This window comes from Aricia agestis, chromosome Z (genome assembly GCF_905147365.1).
Source record: "Aricia agestis chromosome Z, ilAriAges1.1, whole genome shotgun sequence".
NCBI lineage: Eukaryota > Metazoa > Arthropoda > Insecta > Lepidoptera > Lycaenidae > Aricia > Aricia agestis.
This window is the reverse complement of record NC_056428.1, coordinates 33,720,732-33,742,545: the sequence shown is the minus strand read 5'-3', so window position 1 is coordinate 33,742,545 and position 21,814 is coordinate 33,720,732. Positions and strand designations below refer to the sequence as shown.

Below are 21,814 nucleotides of genomic sequence, written 5' to 3'. Positions count from 1 at the left end.
GGCGAAGAAGGTCATGACAAATTTACCGGCGAAAATTACCAGCAGAGTCACCGGGAATTTTTATAATTTTATAATTTAGAAGACAAGACTTATTTTAATACTTATTGATTATGTTTATTTTTATGAAGCATTTTTAAAATAGGTTTTGATGATTATTGCGCACATGTTGCCTCCCCCGGGAGTGTATTTATTTTTTCTAAAATGTCTACAAAGCTCAGGTACTGTTAAATTTGTTTGTTTTAGACATTAATTTTCGAAATTTTTTTATTTATCTACCGAAAATAATACCTAAGATTGCCATTATTGGTTCCGCCACCAGAGCCATTGTGCTCCCTGCTTTATGGCGAAACACTAGAATCACGACATTTTTCTTCGGTTTTCCTTCCTGGCGCTATAACTCCAGAACGCACGAACCGATTTCCACGGTTTTGCATTCGTTGGAAAGGTCTCAGGCTCCGTGAGGTCTATAGAAAAAAAATCGAAAAACCTTCAAGAGAAAAGCAGGAAAATAGGGAAAATAATTTTATGGCAAAACAACGTTTGCCGGGACAGCTAGTAATCTATATAGATTAGTCATAATTTATACCTAAAGGGATTACAAAATAGAAGCTAATAAAATAAATCTCTTTTCAAAAACATATTTTAATTATTAAAATATCGTCTGTGATTGAGTTTTGCTGCTCGTAAATTCCTTGGTCTTTTTGCATATCTGAATAGTTTTATGTATACAGGCTGTAGAACTATAGGTCCTTCTTCAATGCATTCTGTAATTAGTAGAAAAGTTAGTATACAGATTTAAAATATTCAAATCATTTCATCACGACTCTCATAATATCTGTATATTGTTTCTAGTGTTGCGCATGATGGAAGAAAAAATTTCAAGTGAAAATAAAGATTTGTTTAAGTATGTTTGTTTATGTTTATTTCAATCACACCGGAACCGCCGAAATGTGATGCGAAATCAATATCAATATTATAATACCATAAATGCGAAAGTGTGTCTGTCTATCCGTCTGTCTGTACCTCTTCATGCTCAAACCGCTGAACGAATGAAATTTGGTATGGAGATACTTTGAGTCCCGGGAAATGACATAAAATAGTTTTTATACCGGAAAGATGTACAGTTTACGCGCGATAAACGAATTTTGGGCAGCAGAATTGTGGGCGTTATCTAGAAGCGATTTAAAATTATTGAAATGTCAACAGACAAATTCTGTACTTATTGCTTTTATGCATGGTCATTGGTCAAAGTTGTTTTTCGTTTCGGTGCGTCCTGACCCTTAAGGGGGCGACTAACCCAAAATGTTCGATTTTATAATTCATTTTTATAGGTAATTGAAAATAAGTACCGAATTGTTTGAATTTCTAAAATTAGATATTACATTATATTTCCAAGAATCCGATCTGAGCAAAAACCCGATATCTTAAAATTTTCTCGATAGAAAAAAATCACAAAGATGCATCTAATTTTCACGAATTTTTCATTTATTGCCTTATGGCAATGAGTTCATGGCCGTGCATTGAACTAAGTTAACATTTTAAAACATTGTATAAAATTCTAACATTGAGGTACCGACCTAGCGGATTTTTAAAATGTTTTATATTTATCGAGTTATTGAGAAAAAACTAATTTGGCGATGAATCCGCGTCGTCCTTTTTAACCGACTTCCAAAAACGAGGAGGTTATATGTTCGGCTGTGGATATTTTTTTTAATTTTTAATTTTATTTTTGTATGTTTTACCTGGTATATAAAAGACGGGTGTGAGTGTGAAGAGAGAAGTACGATTATTGATTTTTTGGGTTAGTCGCCCTCTTAAGTAAAAAGGCGCCAAATATTCTAATATTGAAGCAGCGAAATATATCACTTTAAATTATGTCACTTAAAAATTAATTTAAAAACAAAAACTCCGCATCGACTAAGCTTCATCCATCACTGACATGCCATACATCGGATTTCCATTCCTCTGTATATTTCTCCGGCTTTTTAGTAATGGACTGTTTGAAATACACGATATTTGTTGCGTAAAAATATTTACGATTAGATATTGAAATCTGTATTTTTTATGATTTCAACTAACTAACCTTTACTTCGCCTCTCTTACCTCTAAACTATTCAGAGTGATTTTTAAAAATGAGCATAGTGGCGAAGTCCTTAAGTAAATAATTAATCAGTCAAGTGCGAGTCGGACTCGCGCCCAAAGGGTTCCGTACTGTCATAGACCAAAAATTGGCCAATGTGACCATTATTGATATCGAGCAAAATAGGTCAAAAATCGCGTTTGTTGTATGGGCGCCCGACCCCCCTTAGATACTTATTAATTTTTATTCTTAGTGAGTTTTATAGTTAGTTTCAGACAGACAGACAGACATACAGACAGGCGGACGGACGGACGGACGGACAGACAGACAAACAGACAAACAGACAGACAGACAGACATACAGACAGACAGACATACAGAAATACAGACAGACAGACGGACAGAAGGACGGACGGACGGACAGACATCGAAGTCTCAGTAATAGGGACGGACGGACAGACAGACAAACAGACAGACAGACAGACATACAGACATACAGACAGACAGACATACAGACATACAGACATACAGACATACAGACATACAGACATACAGACATACAGACATACAGACATACAGACATACAGACATACATACATACAGACATACATACATACAGACATACAGACATACAGACATACAGACATACAGACATACAGACATACAGACATACAGACATACAGACATACAGACATACAGACATACAGACATACAGACAGACAGACGGAGAGACGGACGAACGGACGGACAGACATCGAAGTCTCAGTAATAGGGTTCCGTTTTTACTTTTTGGGTACCCCTTAAGAGCGTTAGTTATCAAACATTTTGGAAACTAAAAATTCATCGTTTGGTTTAAAAAAAAATTATTTACCTAGCCAGAAATCAACTCAATTGTGTACAGTGAATCTTGGAAAGTATTAATGTAGACAAGGCGAGTTTCAAAATTAATTATTTCCAAAATTAAAAATTAATTATTATTAACTAACTTATAAAATTTACTGTTACTAGCTAGTAGCTTCGTAATTTGGTCTATAACAGTACCATAAACTGTAGTATTAAGTATTAACTTTACCTGTAGTTGTTTCCACTGGTTTACTGGATAACTCAAAGTGATATGAACTATTATCATCATTGCGTAGAAAACTCAATTTTCTATTCAATTTACAAGCCATAACATTATTGCTTATCATATACACCAACACTAAAACGACAAAAACGTTATTTGTTATTTTTGAATCTAAATAAAAGTGTGGAACAACCATTATATTTTAACCATAAAAAAAACAATAGAACATACACTTACGATAACATTAAATAAATATATATAAAACGTTGTTAAATCGAAAAGAAATATTATGAAAATACTATAAATATCAAATGTAATATTGCTTTCTTCAGTTATTAAAATCTCATATCAACGGAATTCCTAGGTTCCACGAGACCTCATTTTAGGAAACTTAGTTCAGTTTATCAGGGTGAGCGAAGCGAGCCCTAGTATATCCCACACTGAACATTTTGTGGTACAATTTACGGAAAAACTATCACGCCTATTGATTTGTGCTTTAAATAGTAATTTTTATATACAGTGTGTAACAAAAATAAGTGATAATACTTTAGAGTGTGTACGTTCCTTGTACAGAGTTCACTATGAAAGTAGCAGCGCTGAAAGACGAATTTTTTTTTTCACTTTTGTATGGGCCATGTTTCCCCATACAAAAGTGAAAAAAAATTTTGGTCTTTCAGCGCTGCTACTTTCACAGTGAGCTCTCTACAAGGAACACGTACACACCCTAAAGTATTATCACTTATTTTTGTTACACCCTGTATAATATTATGTAGATGTGTTAGCATCAGTCAGTGAAGGTTTTTTATATCATGGAGATGTGTTATAATAATATCATCATGATCAGTGACGACGCGAGCCCTCACAAAGCTCGGCTTTTAGCTAGTAAATATTTTTTTTATTAAAATATGAGGTACCAGATTATATTATGCCTGCTCTTAGATCAGAAAAATCTAGAAAATCGATCGAACTAGCACTTGGCACCTATACTTACTTTTTAAATAATATATAATATTATATTTAGCTTAAATAATATTTAATAGGTAAACTAATATAATGGTAAAACATGAAAATATCATAATTTAATTAAATATATTACTTTCCTGTATCAAGGTGAAGGAAAAGCTGTGTTCTTTGGTTCTGGACCAGCGATTCTGTGGAGAGCATTCAGAAATCTTTCTTCTGTCATAAAAGTGTGTACTTTCAAATAGTTCAATGGACAGTGGCATCCACTTCTCTTCTTTCGTAAATTTCCGGCTTTCGGTTTTGAAGGTGCATATTCTTCTTTCTGCTCTAAAGTTGCAATTTCGTCTTTCGGCCCTAAAGCTGCATTTTCGTGTATAGGATCAAAGTTTGCATTTTCGTCTTTAGGTTCAAAATTTGCATTTTCGTCTTTAGGTTCAAAATTTGCATTTTCGTCTTTAGGTCCAAAATTTGCATTTTCGTCTTTAGGATCAAAATTTGCATTTTCATCTTTTGGATCAAAGTTTGCATTTTCGACTTTCGGCTCTAAAGTTATAATCTTATCTGTACTATTCTCCTTATGGATAACTGGATCTAAACCTTTGTCTAGTTGCGATGAATCTAGAACAAGTGTTTTACAGTTAATTACGGTTCATGATCATAAAAGTGGCCAGCGTCACGTAATAATTCCGAAAGTGCTTCGACACGAATGGGCCGGCTCGACCGGAGAAATACCACGTTCTCACAGAAAACCGGCGTGAAACAGCGCTTGCGCTGTGTTTCGCGAGTGAGTGAGTTTACCGGAGGCCCAATCCCCTACCCTATTCCCTTCCCTTCCCATCCCTACCCTCCCCTATTACCCTATTCCCTCTTAAAAGGCCGGCAACGCACCTGCAGCTCTTCTGATGCTGCGAGTGTCCATGGGTGACGGAAGTTGCTTTCGATCAAGTGACCTGTTTGCTCGTTGCCCCCTTATTTCATAAAAAAAAAGCTAGCTATTCAAAATATAATCAATTAAACAAAATGATTTATTCTTATACACTAGCTGTTTGACCGAGCTTTCCTCGGTACTTATTTGATAAAACACGAATAAAATGACATTTTTATCGCCCCCGAAACACCGTATATACTAAATTTCATGAAAATCATTGGAGCCGATTCCGAGATTCCAATTATATATATTAAATTGCTCGTTTAAATATATAAGATTAGCCACTTCAAAATTATTAAGTACCTACTATAACGATGAAAATAAGGGGGATTTTATAAAGCATGATGGTATAATTTTGATGTTTTTTAATATTAACCCATCAAGCCCCATAAGCTCACCGGTGAGCGAAACACAATAGTATAACAATAGATTTCCAAGAATCCACGATCGAAGGATTAATACCAAAAAATAATAATTAAATATTTTGTTTTTATGTTTGTATCTAGATCAAAAAGTCTTCGTTCTCGTTTACAACCCAAAACCTGTATTAGAGAGAATTCAAAAGCGGAAGAATAAATGAAGGTGAAACTGGGATGAAAGTTTTAACAAGTGAAGCGACTGAAAGTTTCGGCTACATCTGGAATACTTAATTACAGGAACTTACGTCGCTCATATTTCATTGGACAACTCTTTAACTTGATTTGATTTTGAATTGTTTATAGTGGAGAATCAGTGTCATTTACTGGAGAGAGATTTAAGCCCGTCACAGACTTAGCTATAATATATAATTATTAATATTTTTATAGCTAGGCATATTACTATATATTTTCTATACTAATTATCGCACTATATATTTTCTATACTTACTAATGACCGCACACTCAGCTATAATGTTATATATTAATTCTGGTAGCTACTATAATATATAATAATATTATAGTATGGTATATTACTATATATTATAGCTAAGTCAGTGACGGGCTTTATAAGAAGACTTTTAGCTTCACTTTAAATAATATAAATAAATAATGTCTATGGACGCTTCACACCACGTCAGTCTGGCCCCCTGCTAAGTACCTACCTGAAGGACTTGTGTTACGGGTACCAGACAACGGAAACATATTTCACACTTTTATACATATATTTGATCAAACAAAAAGTTTTCAAAGTTCCTGGGTCATGGATGTGTACCCAGGAACTATGAAAACTTTTTGTTCCGTCAGCGGGATTTGAACCCGCGACCCCCGACTTGAGCTACTAACAGCCACCAACAGAGCCACAGAGGTCGTACCTTAGTCTTAGGACGAAGAAAATCATGATATTTTAATTTGATTCTGAATTGCGCTACAAGAAGTATTTATAGTTTCATTTGCCTATTCCAACCATTTCTCTACATATTTATGCGTTTTTTATAATTTTATTTTAATAGTCTGTAGACTCTCAAGTCTCAATGTACCCTTATAATATTCGATTTTTTCATAAACTATTGTAACTATCCTAGAATTTAAGTAAGAAAGTAGACATAGAATTGGTTGGAAAAAATTAATGAAATTAGAAGGTATAGATTGTCAATCCTAATTCCTAAGTTAAAATATCATACTCTTTTTGTAGATCTACAGGAAAGACAGATATTTAGTACAGGCTTAGAAATATCTCTTCTTCTAAGTTTGTACTAAAATATACGCAATTAGAATTCAATAAATATTATGTAAATTTTGTATTTAATATACAAAACTCAATCGTATTTTTGAAATAAATGAAGCTATAATATTATTTATACATTCTTCATAACCGTCCCCTGGATTTAGGACAAGCTCCTTTTGAGCCTACTGGTCTGTTTCTTGTAGTTCTCTTTCTGAATGGAGGATGTCTGAGAGTTCTGTTCAATATGGCATGCTCTTTTGAGAATTTCCTTTTATGGGCATCGTTCGTGACTCCCACATAGAGCGGAAATATCATGTTAGCCTTGATTTCACACCCCTCTTCGCATAACCTATAAGGCGCAGTGAATACTAGCTTTCGGGGTAATGTAAGGCCACCTTTATAAAATGAAGTTGTAAAGATTAAAATTGAATTAGGTATATTAAATGATTTTAAGTTACAATATAGATTTTTTAAAGAAAAAAAGGACACATTAATACGTAATTTGTTTGGCTGGTTCGTTTCGGAGAAAAAGAGCTGAGCCTATAAATAGATTTTAATTTTTGCGAATTTTTATATTCTTTAAATAAAATATTTTTCTTTCTTTCTTTTTTTATATTACAAAAGGAAGATAATTTACGAGACCGATACTTATCTTCCATATTTTTATGAATTTAACATTTTTGAAATAAAACTCTTCCTTGCTTTGTTTTTTTCCGAAAAGTAGACGGAAAATGTAAGCGATACTTACTATCTCTTTTTATAATCTTTTCTATGTACTGATTCCCATCGGTATTTTCAGGCCTACTCGTTATATTTACTACACCGTATGCTAAGTTACATTTTGTTACAAGTAATACACATAAATAAAAAAACAGCATGCTTCCTTGTTGCAAAATAATGTAAGTACATACGGAGTCAAATCGATTTGAATCTTTAGTGCTTTTATATTGAAACTAAAACCGGTATGTAACAGGCAGAATGTAATAGACTAACATCTATACATCTATACATTTGAATAAAATTGGAGTGTCTGTTTGTAATATTGAAATAACCGTTTTTTACTACATGCATATGAATATTTAGACGGTACATACACCAAAATAACAATGTTTAGAATTTTTGTCTATCTGTACTATGTCTGTCTGTTTGTTCCGGCTAATCTCCGAAATGGCTGGACTGATTTTGACGGGACTTTTATTGGCAGATGGCTGATAATAAGGAGTAACCTAAAGATACTTTTTAACCGACTTCCAAAAAGGAGGAGGATATTTTTTTACTTTTTATGTTTTTATTCCGCCGTTTGTGGACCAATTTTCAAAATTCTTTTGTTGTTGCATAAGATATGGTCCAAATCAGATAACATGTTCCCTAATGTTCATTCACATTTTTTGACGCGGACGAAGTCGCGGGTAACAGCTGGTATATTATAAAACAAAGTCGCTTTTTTCCCTCATGTCCATTGTTCCCTTTAATCTTTAAAACTGCGTAACGGATTTTCATAATTATTTCAGTGTTAGATAGCCCATTTATCGAGGAAGGTTATAGGCTATATTTTATCACGCTACAACTAAATATAGAAGCGAAGAAATAGAGGAAAATGTGGAAGAAACGGGGAAAATTATTTGAAAGGGCTTATCTCGAGAACTACTGGAGCAATTTTATGTTATTTGGCACAGATAAGAAGTAGACCACGTGAAGGATCATGATAAGCTATCGATTTTAATCATTTTTTCAGTGGTCATATATTTTATACCCGTGCGACACCGGGGCGGGTCGCTAGTTATAAATTTATACCTAATATAATATAGGTAGTAGATTGTTTTATAGAAGACGACCTACCGTCCGTGGCTTCGTTATAATGATATTCGATTATTTCGCCGGGGCTGTATTTTCGTAAGGGTATATAACTTATGGGGTCTCGGTTCCCAAAGTATAATATCCATACCAAATATCACCAAAATTGGTATAGTGGTTTAAACGTAAGTAGATAACAGACAGACAGACCTATTTGCGCATTTATAACATTTGTATATAGATATAAAATTTATGTTACAAGTGAGACAGTCTTGAATCGAAATAGTTTAGCAACAGGTAATAATTGTTTTAAATACAATCAGGTGTTTGGTTTAATGATTTGGCACCTACTACAAGCGATATCATAAATTCAAAAAACAATACACTCATTGTCGCCAAATATTATAATTTATAGCTCTCTATGGGCGACTAAAAACTATCAAACTACAGTTACACACCTGGGTACCAATCTATTTTCGAAAAAACAAAATGTTTTTATCTGTTTCCATTCAATGATAGAGAGGCAACGAATATTCCGAAGTAAGGTATTATTTTTATCGGAATATAATACAGAGAGCGCGTGTAGAGGACACAAAAAGCGTAAAAGCGTACATTCGTAAAATGTAGAGTCTATGCAATCTTTTTTTTGCATTTTTCGCAGAATCGAGAACTTCTGGAAGAGAACTGGTTCATGAAGACGCCGATGAATTTATTGGGGGAATTTACCAATCACCCTGAAGCGAAGAAACGTCAAGAGGTGCGCAAACATGGTCATTGACCGATTCGCAAAGGTCCCAACTCGGGGTATGCCAAAGAGCAATGGAGCGCAGTATGTTAGGAGTAAAACTTCTCGATAAAATAAGAAACACCATACTGCGCTCCCAAAGTCCCAAACGGGCATCAAGGAGGTAGGTGTCAAGGCGGCCAAGTTGAAGTGGGAGTGGGCGGGTCACGTTAGCCGCATGCATCCCGACCGCTGGGCAAGGCACTCTCAACAGAGTGGGCACCCGAAGATGGACGCCGCCGCCGAGGCCGGCCTATAAAAAGGTGGCGTGACGAGCTGGATACCAGCCGGGCTGGCTGAAAACAGTAGAAGATCCTTTGCCCAACAGTAGGACACTATAGGCTAATAAAAAAAGAGAAATTAAAATTTTAATTTATGTGAATACAATTAATCATTAAAGGTCATAGAAATGTAATATTTAAATAGATTACATAGTACTCGCAAAATCTAGACTAATGATACATCCTAACCTTGGCACGTCAATTCAAAGACAAAAGTTTCTAAGAATTGTAACTATTTAGTCCGCTTTTTGTTATGTCACACGTAATTATTTCTAGGGCAGTGTCTTGGCCAACTATTTTTAAAGTACAGCTGAACAATACTGTTGATTTCCTGCGCCAATTGGAAACTGTTTTCTGACATTAATAAATGATACTTTTGTTTACTAATTAAACGTACGGATTTGTACCGCCTGCAGTGTACTTCAAAAGTTAAGATACACGTGTTCTGGATGATTAAAAGTTGTTTATAAAAGGGAACAATTTTTTTTTGCTGTTACCTACTTAATTATTCGAGATGTTATTATGATCAGTTGAATAAAATATTGAGCAGTTATTTAATTTAATAGCGGTTGATTAATTATTGCGACAGTAAAACATTAAAAAATCAATAAGTATGTTATTTTATTATATTATAATGTAAATTCTAAAAATTATTTAAACAATCCAATAACTAAATGAGCGGTAAAAATGATGGAATGAACCATGGGCGTACCCAGGTTCTGGGCCAGGGGGGGGGGGGCAAATTACCCAGGTTCTGGGCCAGGGGGGGCAAATTACCCAGGTTCTGAGCCAGGGGGGCAAATCAGATTTTTTATAAGCTAGGTGTTTATAAAGAATAAACATATAATAATTTTTTGTTGTAAAAATATTGTACTTATTGCAAACAAATGGCAAAAATTCGTTTTCTAAATTTTTAATTTTTATAGATAAAGTACTAGATAATATACTTAGGTACAACGTCAACATGATCCAGGGGGGGGGCAGACACCCCCCCCCCCCCTCGGTACGCCCATGGAATGAACGGTTGCAGTTGGTACAGTTCGTCAGAATATCATAGCGAGCGGTGACACCCAAACTCAAATAATTCAGGGTTGGACCTTATGCCACGATACATGAATTTGTTTCTTTTTTTCGCTTTACATTGATCCTTTCTTTCTATAACCATTTCGTTATTGAGTCACTAAAGTGTAAACCTATATTGTATGGGATAGATTAGGTTTGCAAAATTATTAATAGTCACCCCCGAATCTCGATAGATCAGCCAACCCCGACTAGTTAGGTTAGGTTTGTTTTTTTTTTAGTTAATAGGTAAATATTTCAATTTTACTCAAGAATGACTTCAGTTTTGTTTTTTATTTTGTTTTACCACCTCATTGCTTAGAATGAGATTTCTTACTGACAAATTCCGATTTATTACTGCCCACACGTAACGGCTCGTTCAATAATTTTTACCGCCCATGTAATTATTATTTTTCTGATCAACTATGTATTCAATGACCCATTTCATAATTTCTTATTACTCATTTTTGTTTACTTTACTGCTTAGTTTTAACCGCTGAACGTGCCATTTATAATTTTTAACTTACCGAAACTGGTACTTATAACTGCCTCTTTATATCAGTGCTTTCATAAAATATGGTTCAGTATACCTAGATATTAAAGAGCCGATCGCAAGGAAAAATTACACATTTACTGAAAATTTTTAACACATTTTTTGGAGTGCCTATCATAAATTAAACTACTAAAACCTACTTGATACTTCAAAAAACTGCATTAGTTTAAGTAAAAAAAAAACTCAGCGAAAAAAAAGAGCCAGAGAGAGAAACTGTGTGTGTGAAAAATTGATATATTTACAAAACGTTACGTTTATATGTGGGAGAGCCATGCTTCGGCACGAATGGGCCGGCTCGACCGGAGAAATACCACGTTCTCACAGAAAACCGGCGTGAAACAGCGCTTGCGTTGTGTTTCGCCGAGTGAGTGAGTTTACCGGAGGCCCAATCCCCTACCCTATTCCCTTTCCTACCCACCCCTATTCCCTTCCCTTCCCATCCCTACCCTTCAGTATTACCCTATTCCCTCTTAAAAGGCCGGCAACGCACCTACAGCTCTTCTGATGCTGCGAGTGTCCATGGGCGACGGAAGTTGCTTTCCATCAGGTGACCAGTTTGCTCGTTTGCCCCCTTATTTCATAAAAAAAAAACGAGCCTTTGCCCGCGGCTTCGCTCGCGTTAAAATGTATTATTATATACAAACTTTCATCCCCTATTTTAACCCCTTGGAGGTGGAATTCATCAAAATCCTTTCTTAGCGGATGCCTACGTCATAACATCACCTGCATGCCAAATTTCAGCCCGATCCGTCCGGTGGTTTGGGCTGTGCGTTGATAGATCACCATGTCAGTCAGTCACCTTTGAGTTTTATATATAAAGATAATATTTAAATACATTGTAGGTATAAGTCTTGGAAGATAATTTTTTTGATAATTTTTTAACGGGAAGAGTTTGTGACGGTGAGTGACACAAGAGTGGCAGTGCTGATGTACAGTGTACACTGTACAGCTGGTCATGCTTTTAAATAACGTTTACGTGAGAATAATTAATTTAAAAAGATAAATCTCTTTCCTACTAAGGGTGCGGTTCCACTAGAAATGTGTTGCTAGGAATGTGTTTTTGAGAACCAATGGAATCGCTTCATTGATTTGACGTTGCAGTGACCTCGCTCAGCACAGCGAATAAAGCGATCCTATTGGATTTTAAAAACACATCCCTCGCAACACATCTGTGGTGGAAACGCAGCCTAATAGTGAGGGAGCACTAGAACATTTTTTTATTACTAACAAGCTAATTTTTTGTGAGTAACTTCATTTTGATAAGACAAACAACTTTTTTATTTGCGAAAAATCTTGAATCTAGCTAACAGAGATAGAAAGGATTTTATACTTTGATTTGATGGTCCTAAAATATGGATTGTTCTATTTGTAGGACAATGTTACTCTTAAGTTATATAACTATTAACCTACAAATATACAAAAAATCAGCTGGTTAGGGTTCTGTAATCAACGTAAATAAAACGGAAACCTAACCAGCTGATTTTTTGTATATTTGTAGGTTAATAGTTATTTTTAAGAGTAACATTGTCCTTCAAATAGAACAATCCATATTTTAATACCATCAAATCAAAGTATGAAATCCTTTATATCTCTGTTAGCTACCACTTTCAAGATTTTTCTCAGATAAAAAAGTTGTTTGTCTTATCAAAATGAAGCTACTCACAAAAAATTTGCTTGTTAGTAATCAAAAAAAAAATGTTCTAGGGCTATCTAATCCGTACTAATATTATAAATCATTATCAGTTATCACCATCATCATGATCATCATCATAATCAGCTTAGATGACGCCCGCAACTTCATTGTGCAAAATTCGTTTATAGCGCGGAACCATTTTTTTTTTTCGGGATAAACAGTAACCTCTGGCTTTTTTCGGGACTCAAAGTATTTAAATGCAAAATTTCAGAAAAATCGGTTCAGCAGTTCGGGCGTGTAGAAGTAACAGATAGACAGACACATTTTTATATTTATAATATTAGTATGGATTTTACCATAGGCGCAGGCCGCGCGCGTGTTTTCCTATACGCTATAGTAGAACACGCGCAGAACACGCGCAGAGCACACGCACGTCTGAACGCGGCCTTATGGTACCATCGTCATTTGGTCGGATCATGTCAATTCACTGTTAATTATTGTGATCTGTCGGCTGGGTTTGACGTAACGCGACCAAACTACGTAGGTCCCCCATCTGCCTAGGAATCAACTTCTCTGATAGTAGCAGATATTATACCGAACAAAGGAATTTTATAAATTCCAAAGTTGTCGGTTACCTCTTCAGTCTTTCACTTAACCAGCTGAACCAATTTAGAAAAAAATCGATAGATGCCGTGAAAGGATGTAAGATTTTTGTTTCGGCAATATGTACGGATCACAGATTTTACGGATACTGTGTGATAAGCTTACTTTAGTTGGATCCTCTTCTTAGTTACTATTTCAGAAAATTAAATAGTACCTAAAAGTAGAGTCGTCATTAATTACTTTAAAAATATTAGCGTTTCACTGTAAATTAAAGCGACGCCTTGATAATTTGGCTGTAGCGATATCGATTTTTCTCAGCAATGACTAAAACTTAAAGTTCATTGTCAGTATTCATCATGTCTTTGTCTTTGTTACCCATAGCATAACACGATTGGTCAACTTTTATAACACAGAATAATCAATCAAAAATACCTCTGTAAAAAAAGGGATTGTTAGTTCGTTGAAACTTTTGACATGTTGATCAAAATACATTTAACGTTTGAAAGAAGATTATTATTTAAACGATATTTTGATCAACACGTCAAAAGTCAGGTAGGGCGCTTGAGAAATACTCTAAGGGCCGATTCACACCGGAATGGCAGCGGCGAGGCGAGCACTTTCAGCGTCATATGATTTTAAAGTTTATCTTCATTATTGTAATACATAGTACTAGTACTATCGCTTGAGAAATCGCGGCCGCCAGCGGCCACGAGCGGCCACGGGCGGCCGTAGACTTCTCAAGCGATACTATGTATTACAATAATGAAGATAAAGTTTAAAATCATATGACGCTGAAAGTGCTCGCCTCGCCGCTAACATTTGGGTGTGAATCGGCCCTAAGTGTCTAAACACACTAGGCCGAAAATACGCGGCTGAAGTTCGGCATGATTACGCCAGCAATGCGCGACGCATACACATAACGCGACGTCATTTCGGCATGGTGTATCATCAGTAATTGAAAATACATTACTGATGACTCACCATGAATGATGATGATAAAAATACATTGCGTAATCATGCCGAACTTCGGCCGCGTATTTTCGGCCTAGTGTGTTTAGACACTATGGGAAGCCACACGAGCGTTGCCTCTGCGTAGCTTCGCTGCTCCGAACTCCGAAGTTTTATACATAAAAATTAAAATCTACACTACTATTATAAAGAGGAAAGATTTGATTGTTTGTTTGTCTTGAATAGGCTCCGAAACTACTGGACCGATTTGAAAGATTCTTTTACCATTGGAATCCTACATTAATTCTGCTGAACATAGGCTAAATTTTATTTTGGAAAAAAATAGGGTTCCGTAAGACATTTGGGATTTTCGGACGCAAGATGTAAAAAATCAACCAGAAATGTTACTTTTTTCGCGTACGCTGCTTAAACTATAAAAGATAGAATCATAAAATGTTCGAGGTAATTGTAGATCTTTTAAATATCTACAAAAAAGTCCGCGACACACTATACCTATCTATGTTGAGTGAGACACAATAACCATTTTTTTATTAAAAAATCTTGAAATGTTTTTGGACTACATTTAAATGCATTTATTTTACTCATGGCATTAATTCTTATCAAAATAAATTATTTCATTATTAAGTACAGTTAATGTAGATAATATTTGGTCTTTGAATGATTAAAATTGGACGCTTGGTTTTAATGTTATGGCGAAATTAAAATATTACGATTTCTGCTGCACGTTGCGAATTGGGCGTCGCGCGGGTGTGCTCGCCCGGAGAGTCCACGTAAATATTAATTACTAGCTGCTGCCCGCGACTTCGTCCGCGTCAGCAAAATGTGATAACAAAGATAATAAAAAAGAGAAAAAAAAGTCCCCTATTTTTATAAAAAAATTTAAATAATATATCCTTCTCCTTTTCGGAAGTCGGTTAAAAATTAGCCTAAATTATTCCTTACTACATCAGCTATGTGCCTAAAAAAGTCCCGTCAAAATTGCTCCAGCCATTTCAGAGATTATCCGGAACAAACAGACAGACATACAGACAAAAATTGTAAAAAAAATTATTTTGGTGTCTGTACCGTATATACATTCATATGCATTTAGTAAAAAATGGTTCTTTCAATATTACAAACAGACACTCCAATTTTATTTATATGTATAGCAGATGATATGGGAATCGCAGACACAATAGATTTATAATGTCCACCCGTGCGAAGCCGGGGCGGGCCGCTAGTATGTAATATTATTATTTAATGTCATGCCACGGGTCATGTAAAATAATACTATTATTCTATGACATATGTCATACTGATGTGTTGTGTCGTTGAACGGGTTCATGGACGAAGACTAGATGAAGTATGAGGACCGTGTTGTGGTCGTTTTGTAAAATTTTCGAGTCGCAGCAACACAACTATGTGACACACAATGCGTCTTTCCAACGACGCGGAAGGCCCTTATTCCCTAAATATGAAACTCGACTGACGCAACAACTTCATAGCTTTTGATTTATTATGGATGTGAGCTGCGGCCAAAATAGAACAATCAGTAAATGTCCCATTACTTCTTTCCCGCCATCAATTAATTGACTGCAGTTGACACGAACATTTATCAATATCTTTTCATTCTGCTTCCATAATAGGCAAATATTATATTATGTCGAGATGTTGTCTTCTTCCGAATTTCTCCATGATCGAAGAATATTAAGTTGACTTCCGATCATTGCGGCAAGCGCCCGCGGCTGACAAAAAATTCAGTTTCATATTCTACCGACATTAGTCTAACGACCAATGCTGCCGCTGCTTTGTAGTGGCGTAGAGCAAAATGAAACCTATAGCCTAATTCACAAAGTAGCATTTTATTTGAATTTTTTACGGTCGCGGTCGCTTGCTGCGAGGATCGGAAGTTACCTTAACTTATGTAGCAAACATACAACCATAGATCAAGTGCATTACGTAAACTATGCTCATAGGTTCTGTTCTTTCATGAACTTGAACTTCATGGTTTATACTTTATGGTCACAATTTTGACGTTTAAACTTTTTTAGAACAATTTAAAAAGTTTTTGACGTACTTAATAACTTTTTAAAATGCTGTTTTAAAAAGTTTTGAGCATTTTGTATGAAGTAGGTACTTCATGTTCCTGAATCGGGCTGCTTATAATCCTACATTAAATATAGTTTCTAAGGTTTCTAAGGGCTTAGGTTCAACCCAAAAAATATATTTTTTGTTCTAGTGTATTTTAAAATCTAGAGTGAGGTCCAACACAATAAAAATACATTATAATATGTATTTCATATGTATTAGTAGCTGGTTATTAGTGTTAACTGAAAATAAGTGTTTTATTATTGGCCGTTTAATTTGTAAGTGCTTTGTTTTAATTAATAAAGAATACAATATTTTATGAAGTATCCCTAATTGCTGTTCTTATGCAAAGGAGATATTTTATTAAGTTCGTCTATTGTCTTTAAATTTGGGAGAAGACAATGCGATTAATTCGAATAACTTTATGTCGGAATGGTTTAAAAAATGAAGGGTGTATTCAGAAAGTTTTTTAATTATTACTTTTCGAAGTTTATTACTTTTCGAAGATTAGAATCTCTATTGTATAGTTATTGAATTAAAAATTATTTTGTAATGCCAACTAAAATTTCAATATTTTAATAGTATTCTAGTTAATTGGCATTATGTCTATAATTTTGTTTTTATTATTGTTAATTCAGGTCTAATTCTGAAATGTAGAATAATATTATAATATTAGAAACAAAGTATATATTATGTATAAAAACTCAGTATTCTTACTTATAACTTGAGTGGAAGAAGACAATAAGTAACAGGGATAAAATTTGCCTATCGGCTTTAGGACCAGAAAAGTAATTTGAAAAAAAATGTGCATTTTATGTGCATGTCCATTGATAAGTTGATAAAATAGATAAGTTACAAGGTTTGTTCAAATTATAAGGGAAAAAATAAGTGAATGTTACGGACATTCACTTATTTTTTCCCTTCCCTGTTACAAAATGTTAGTATATCAATAGACAATTTATGTATATCGTGTTCTTCAACTCACGTCTTCAATTACGAATTACAATTACAGTTTTCAATAGTAAATCAGCGGAGAATCTTTTATTTATTGATACCCGTTGATTAAAAATTTAAATGACGTTGCACCAAGATGGGCCAATACCTTAAGGCGATTACGAATATGTGCAGCGGCATATTCGCCTACGTGGTCCCAATCAAGATAATTATTCATCATAGCCCAACCTGAAGAGGGTCTTTATAATTATTATACTTATCTATAATTCTGACTTTTCTAACACATGTTGTCATCCTGTCGATAGCTTGCCCCGAGGCTGGGGATGCATACAACCGATGATAGTTTGAGACTAATTAGTTTTACAAACTTCCGCTCACAAATGCTAGATAATATTTTGAATGATTGATGTTACCTGTCTGACATGTACTCCTAAACATTTGACTGGCAAAATTAGCATTTCAGTTTTTAAATTACTATAATGAATGTCGTGTCATCGACTAACATTCACCGAAAATTCACAAACCATTCGATCGATGTCACAATACGTATAAATTTAGACGCGAATCGATCGATGTCTAGGCTCCCTTGATCATTGTAACATTTAATTATTTTCAATTTGGCCGCCTGCCGCATCTACCTGCTAGGTAGTCTAATGTTTTGGCCATCCTCCAAGCGATTACATTGCTGAACTGTCAAAGATAAGTTATTTTAGATAACGACATTGAGCTTTGCGTGCATTAAAGTGTAAAGTTTTTTAATTAAAGATTATTTCATAACGGAAAATGTCAAATGAAAGTTAATCCTACAGTGGAAATGTCAAATTGGTTTTACGAATTTAAACTCTCGGTGCCGTGCGCTGACACAATTTCACCTTTAATAAAGGTAGTATCTTCAAAACATTAACTGTTAAATGTACCTGCAGTTTTAAAAAGTTAATCGTATGTTACGAGTACATACATTTTCATGTACAAACAGATCAAATTTGAAAGTTAATGCGCTTTATAATCATCAATCGGCACATCATCATTACATCACAAAATTATGCGATTTATCTTAGCTTCTATTTTAAATAAGTCATTAAAACTTAGTTAAACTATGTCAATAAATTAAAAACTTAATTTTCTCATATAATAATTATTATCAATCAATAGAATAATTTTGATTTTACCAAAGCCTTATCAGAGTTAAATTTGGAATAACAATAAAATAAAGAAGAGAACTTATCGCATTGCCAGTTAAGAATGTTTATAACATCGCTTAGCTCTTAGTACAAAATATTATTTTAAAACAATTAGTACTTCCATTAAAATGTTCAAACAAATATCACAATTTTAACGCAAGCGAGGCAATTAAAAGAACAAAAATAGAAATTAAGTTTTATTGTGTTAAACATTTAAATAGGAATGCGGCTCCGGTGTCCGCGATATCGGCTCGGTTTGATCATGACAGCGAAATCCTGTAAATTGACAGTAAAGTTCACGACGATGTTGGAGGTAAGGGTCCGCCAAGCAATATCAAGCGTGTGTTAGAGCGAAGCTAGATGGACACTATTGTAAACCCAAGCTTAGAATACTTCCTCGAGATAAGGGACTTTGTATGGATCCTATGGAACCTGGCGCCGACGTCGATGTGGTGCAGAAGGTGGAGGTCTTTGTTGGTCTTCTTCGAGATGTAGCTGTGGCCCTTGGACATGTACGTTCTGAGCGCTCGCTCGCCCCAGGTCTGTGGAACTGGCCTGTCCACGGGCAATCCACGGTTTCTCCTATCTAAGTATGTGATTATGTCGTCGTAGTAATTCTTTCGGTACTCATAAATGTAGTTGTATTGCGAACTTGTAGGCCTGGAATGTTCAAGAAATTAATCAGCCAACGTATATTAACTTATTCGAATAGAAAAGTTTGTATTCAAGCTGTAAATGAATTATATTATCCTTAGTACCTATAAATTTAGGTTCAAAAACTATATAAGGTAATAGTTTAGTTTAACTTAGTCTAAATTTTTTCTGGCTGTTAGCAATTCAAACAAGACAAAAAAAAAAATCAACATTTACTTAAAAATATTTTACATAATACCTACTCATTGATTCTTCGAAAATAAGCTTTGTATTTAGTGAATGTCGGAATGCTTAATGGAATTTCACGTACCTGACCCAATGTTTGCAGACGAGCCTTTTGGGGCCTTCCGGTTTCGCTGGCGGTGGGGGCTCTGCTTCCTCGGGCTTAGCTTCACCGGCAGCGCCTTCCGCCGGAGGGGCACCTTCGGCGCCCTCAGCTGGGGGGGCACCTTCCGCGGGAGGGGCCTCGCCCTGGGCCGGGGCCTCCTCTACGGCATCATCCCACATGTTGAAGGGAGCTGAACAAAAATCACCGCTTAGTGAGCCACAACACTTTAGAATATCACTCAAGTCGAGTATGAATCGCGGCCACGAACCTAAAAGGGTTTGAAGAGGCGTGCGAAGTGGTTGGTCGTTCGTCTAAGACTGGTACTGTTCCCTGACACAACCACCTCCGGATATATCTCTACCCCTCCTGTGGCTAAATAGCCTGGTGCCAATAATTTTCTGTCAATACGCTGACCATGCATAGCGTCTTTGCGGTTAATTGGCGTGCCAATTTGGGGTTTACTTTGATCTATACTACGGTATACCTGCCAAATACGACTTCATCGTGATTATTTAATAATCTCTTAGATGTATTACTGAGCGGAGGATATTCATTTTGATCATAAATTTTATGGATTTGAGCCAGAAACGTGACGAAGCTGATGGTTTGTAATATTTCTTTTTATTTTAAAATTACTAGTAGACTATTAGACGACTTATGTTATTTGTTAAACGTTGTAATACTTCTCTGGAATTTATGGCATCTGTTGGTAATTATGTGGGTTTTACTAATTGTTTATTTTTGTGCTTTCTTTTATTATTTTGTTGTCAGATCTAAATCATACCACAACATGGTTTGATTAAGATCTGACTACAATATTATTATAAAATGTTTAGTTAAGTAACTAGAAAACTAAAGTTATAGAGTTATTCTATTGGAGTACTTTCATATAATGAGTTAACGTGAAGCTAATAAACAAATTATAAGTTCCAATACTGCAAAACTTATTATTAAAGTAAAACAAGTTATTTACTTACTTTAAGTAAATATTATTATTTATTCTGAGTTCTAGTTTTCTGGTGATCTATGTTTTATTTACCTAATACTATCTACTAAACTTTATGTAGAAAAATTAAAAATTAATGTCTGTGTTTCTTCTGTTAATTTTTCTAAATTAGCTAGCGCTAGGGTTGACTTAATTCCTTCTTATTGACAAAACTTTAGAAAATGCTGGGCATAGCTATAGCGTGAAGACTTCTGAGTTGTAATGATTATATTAAATAGCCAATATTATCAAGATTCATCTTAATAATAACATTAAAAAGATTATCTGGTTAAGCATAAAACGAGTGAGTTTTTCCACATTCTCAAAAATTAATTGATTTTTGTAGTAGGTACTCTCACGTTTAAAAATTAGACCATTTACCTTAGTTTTAGTACTAAAAAAATCACTAGCTGCTGCCCGCGACGTCGTCTGCGTGATGGCTCTACAGCACCAAAATTAGGATAGCGTGATAATATTATAGTAGCCTACATTAATAATAATCTTATATATAAAAATGAATTTTCAAATGTGCTAGTCGCGCTAAAACTCGGAAACGGCTGAACGGATTGGGCTGATTTTAGTCTTAAAATATTCTTAGAAGTCCAGGGAAGGTTTTAAAGTGACACGAAGTTCACCGGGACAGCTAGTAATAATATCTATGGGCGCTTCACACCACATCAGTCTGGCCCCGGATAATTAGTAGAAGGACTTGTGTTACAACGGAAATATATTTAATACATTTATTATTATAAATATGATACACATATTTAACACACATCCATGACCCAGGAACTTAAAACTTTTTGTTCCGCCGGCGGGATTTAAGCCCGCGACCCCCGGCTTGAGCTACCAACGCGCTTATCACTGAGCCACATGGGTCGTTGTGACCCGACCTCTTAGTAATATTCATGCAAAATTTAATTTTAATCCATTCAATACTTTTTAACTTAGCCTGGACACACAATATACAGACAAACAGACGAAAATTCTAAAAACTATATTTTGGCGGCTTGAATATCGATTGTAGATCACACCCCAAGTATTCTTTTAAAAACAGTACAGTTTTGACTTTCCTACGATTTTATTATTTTATTTATATTTTATTATATCATATTGTATTGTATGAAATACAAGCTAAAGAATGTGCAAAAAGATGTGCAAAAATCCCGAGCTTGGTGCATTAATAGATGCCTACACGTGTTCAAATAAACAGTCATTTATTAGCCCGTGACGCGCGACGCTCTGACGTGTCACAGGGCTTCGTCATCCAATGAATACAAAATTCTACT

General features: G+C 35.0%; 2 protein-coding genes and 1 long non-coding RNA gene across 6 annotated transcripts; all 3 read right to left on the bottom strand.

Annotated features, from left to right (window-relative positions):
* Window positions 1–637: 637 nt before the first annotated feature.
* Window positions 638–3,414, bottom strand: LOC121739137. 2 transcript variants are annotated; one of them, XR_006037399.1, is made up of 3 exons: window positions 3,383–3,414; window positions 3,152–3,280; window positions 638–764 (listed from the first exon to the last, which is right to left on the bottom strand). It is a non-coding gene; the product is annotated as an uncharacterized LOC121739137 (long non-coding RNA). The 2 variants fall into 2 exon arrangements; XR_006037398.1 differs by lacking the exon at window positions 3,383–3,414 and having other exon boundaries at window positions 3,152–3,365.
* Window positions 3,415–4,215: 801 nt separating this feature from the next.
* Window positions 4,216–7,633, bottom strand: LOC121738838. Of its 2 annotated transcripts, none has more exons than XM_042131085.1 (2): window positions 7,429–7,633; window positions 4,216–4,726 (listed from the first exon to the last, which is right to left on the bottom strand). In XM_042131085.1, the coding sequence occupies exons 1-2, from the start codon at window positions 7,556–7,558 to the stop codon at window positions 4,251–4,253; spliced, it is 606 nt and encodes a 201-aa protein (XP_041987019.1). In that variant the 5' UTR covers window positions 7,559–7,633; the 3' UTR covers window positions 4,216–4,250. The 2 variants fall into 2 exon arrangements, 1 of the variants encoding a protein (XP_041987019.1); XR_006037345.1 differs by lacking the exon at window positions 4,216–4,726 and adding an exon at window positions 6,784–7,075.
* Window positions 7,634–18,742: 11,109 nt separating this feature from the next.
* On the bottom strand, window positions 18,743–19,944 carry LOC121739080 (flightin). 2 transcript variants are annotated; one of them, XM_042131399.1, is made up of 4 exons: window positions 19,809–19,944; window positions 19,523–19,730; window positions 18,955–19,218; window positions 18,743–18,834 (listed from the first exon to the last, which is right to left on the bottom strand). In XM_042131399.1, the coding sequence occupies exons 2-4, from the start codon at window positions 19,717–19,719 to the stop codon at window positions 18,819–18,821; spliced, it is 477 nt and encodes a 158-aa protein (XP_041987333.1). In that variant the 5' UTR covers window positions 19,720–19,730; window positions 19,809–19,944; the 3' UTR covers window positions 18,743–18,818. The 2 variants fall into 2 exon arrangements, with proteins under 2 accessions (XP_041987333.1, XP_041987332.1); XM_042131398.1 differs by having other exon boundaries at window positions 18,743–19,218.
* Between the last annotated feature and the right edge of the window lie 1,870 nt (window positions 19,945–21,814).

Coding starts and splice junctions, on each gene's coding strand:
- LOC121738838 (XM_042131085.1), bottom strand. CDS start 7,558: ATGCTGTTTTTTTATTTATGTGTATTACTTGTAACAAAATGTAACTTA. Junction 4,727..7,428: donor AAAGATTATAAAAAGAGATA/GTAAGTATCGCT, acceptor CACTTGTTCTAG/ATTCATCGCAACTAGACAAA.
- LOC121739080 (XM_042131398.1), bottom strand. CDS start 19,719: ATGTGGGATGATGCCGTAGAGGAGGCCCCGGCCCAGGGCGAGGCCCCT. Junction 19,219..19,522: donor GTCTGCAAACATTGGGTCAG/GTACGTGAAATT, acceptor TGAACATTCCAG/GCCTACAAGTTCGCAATACA.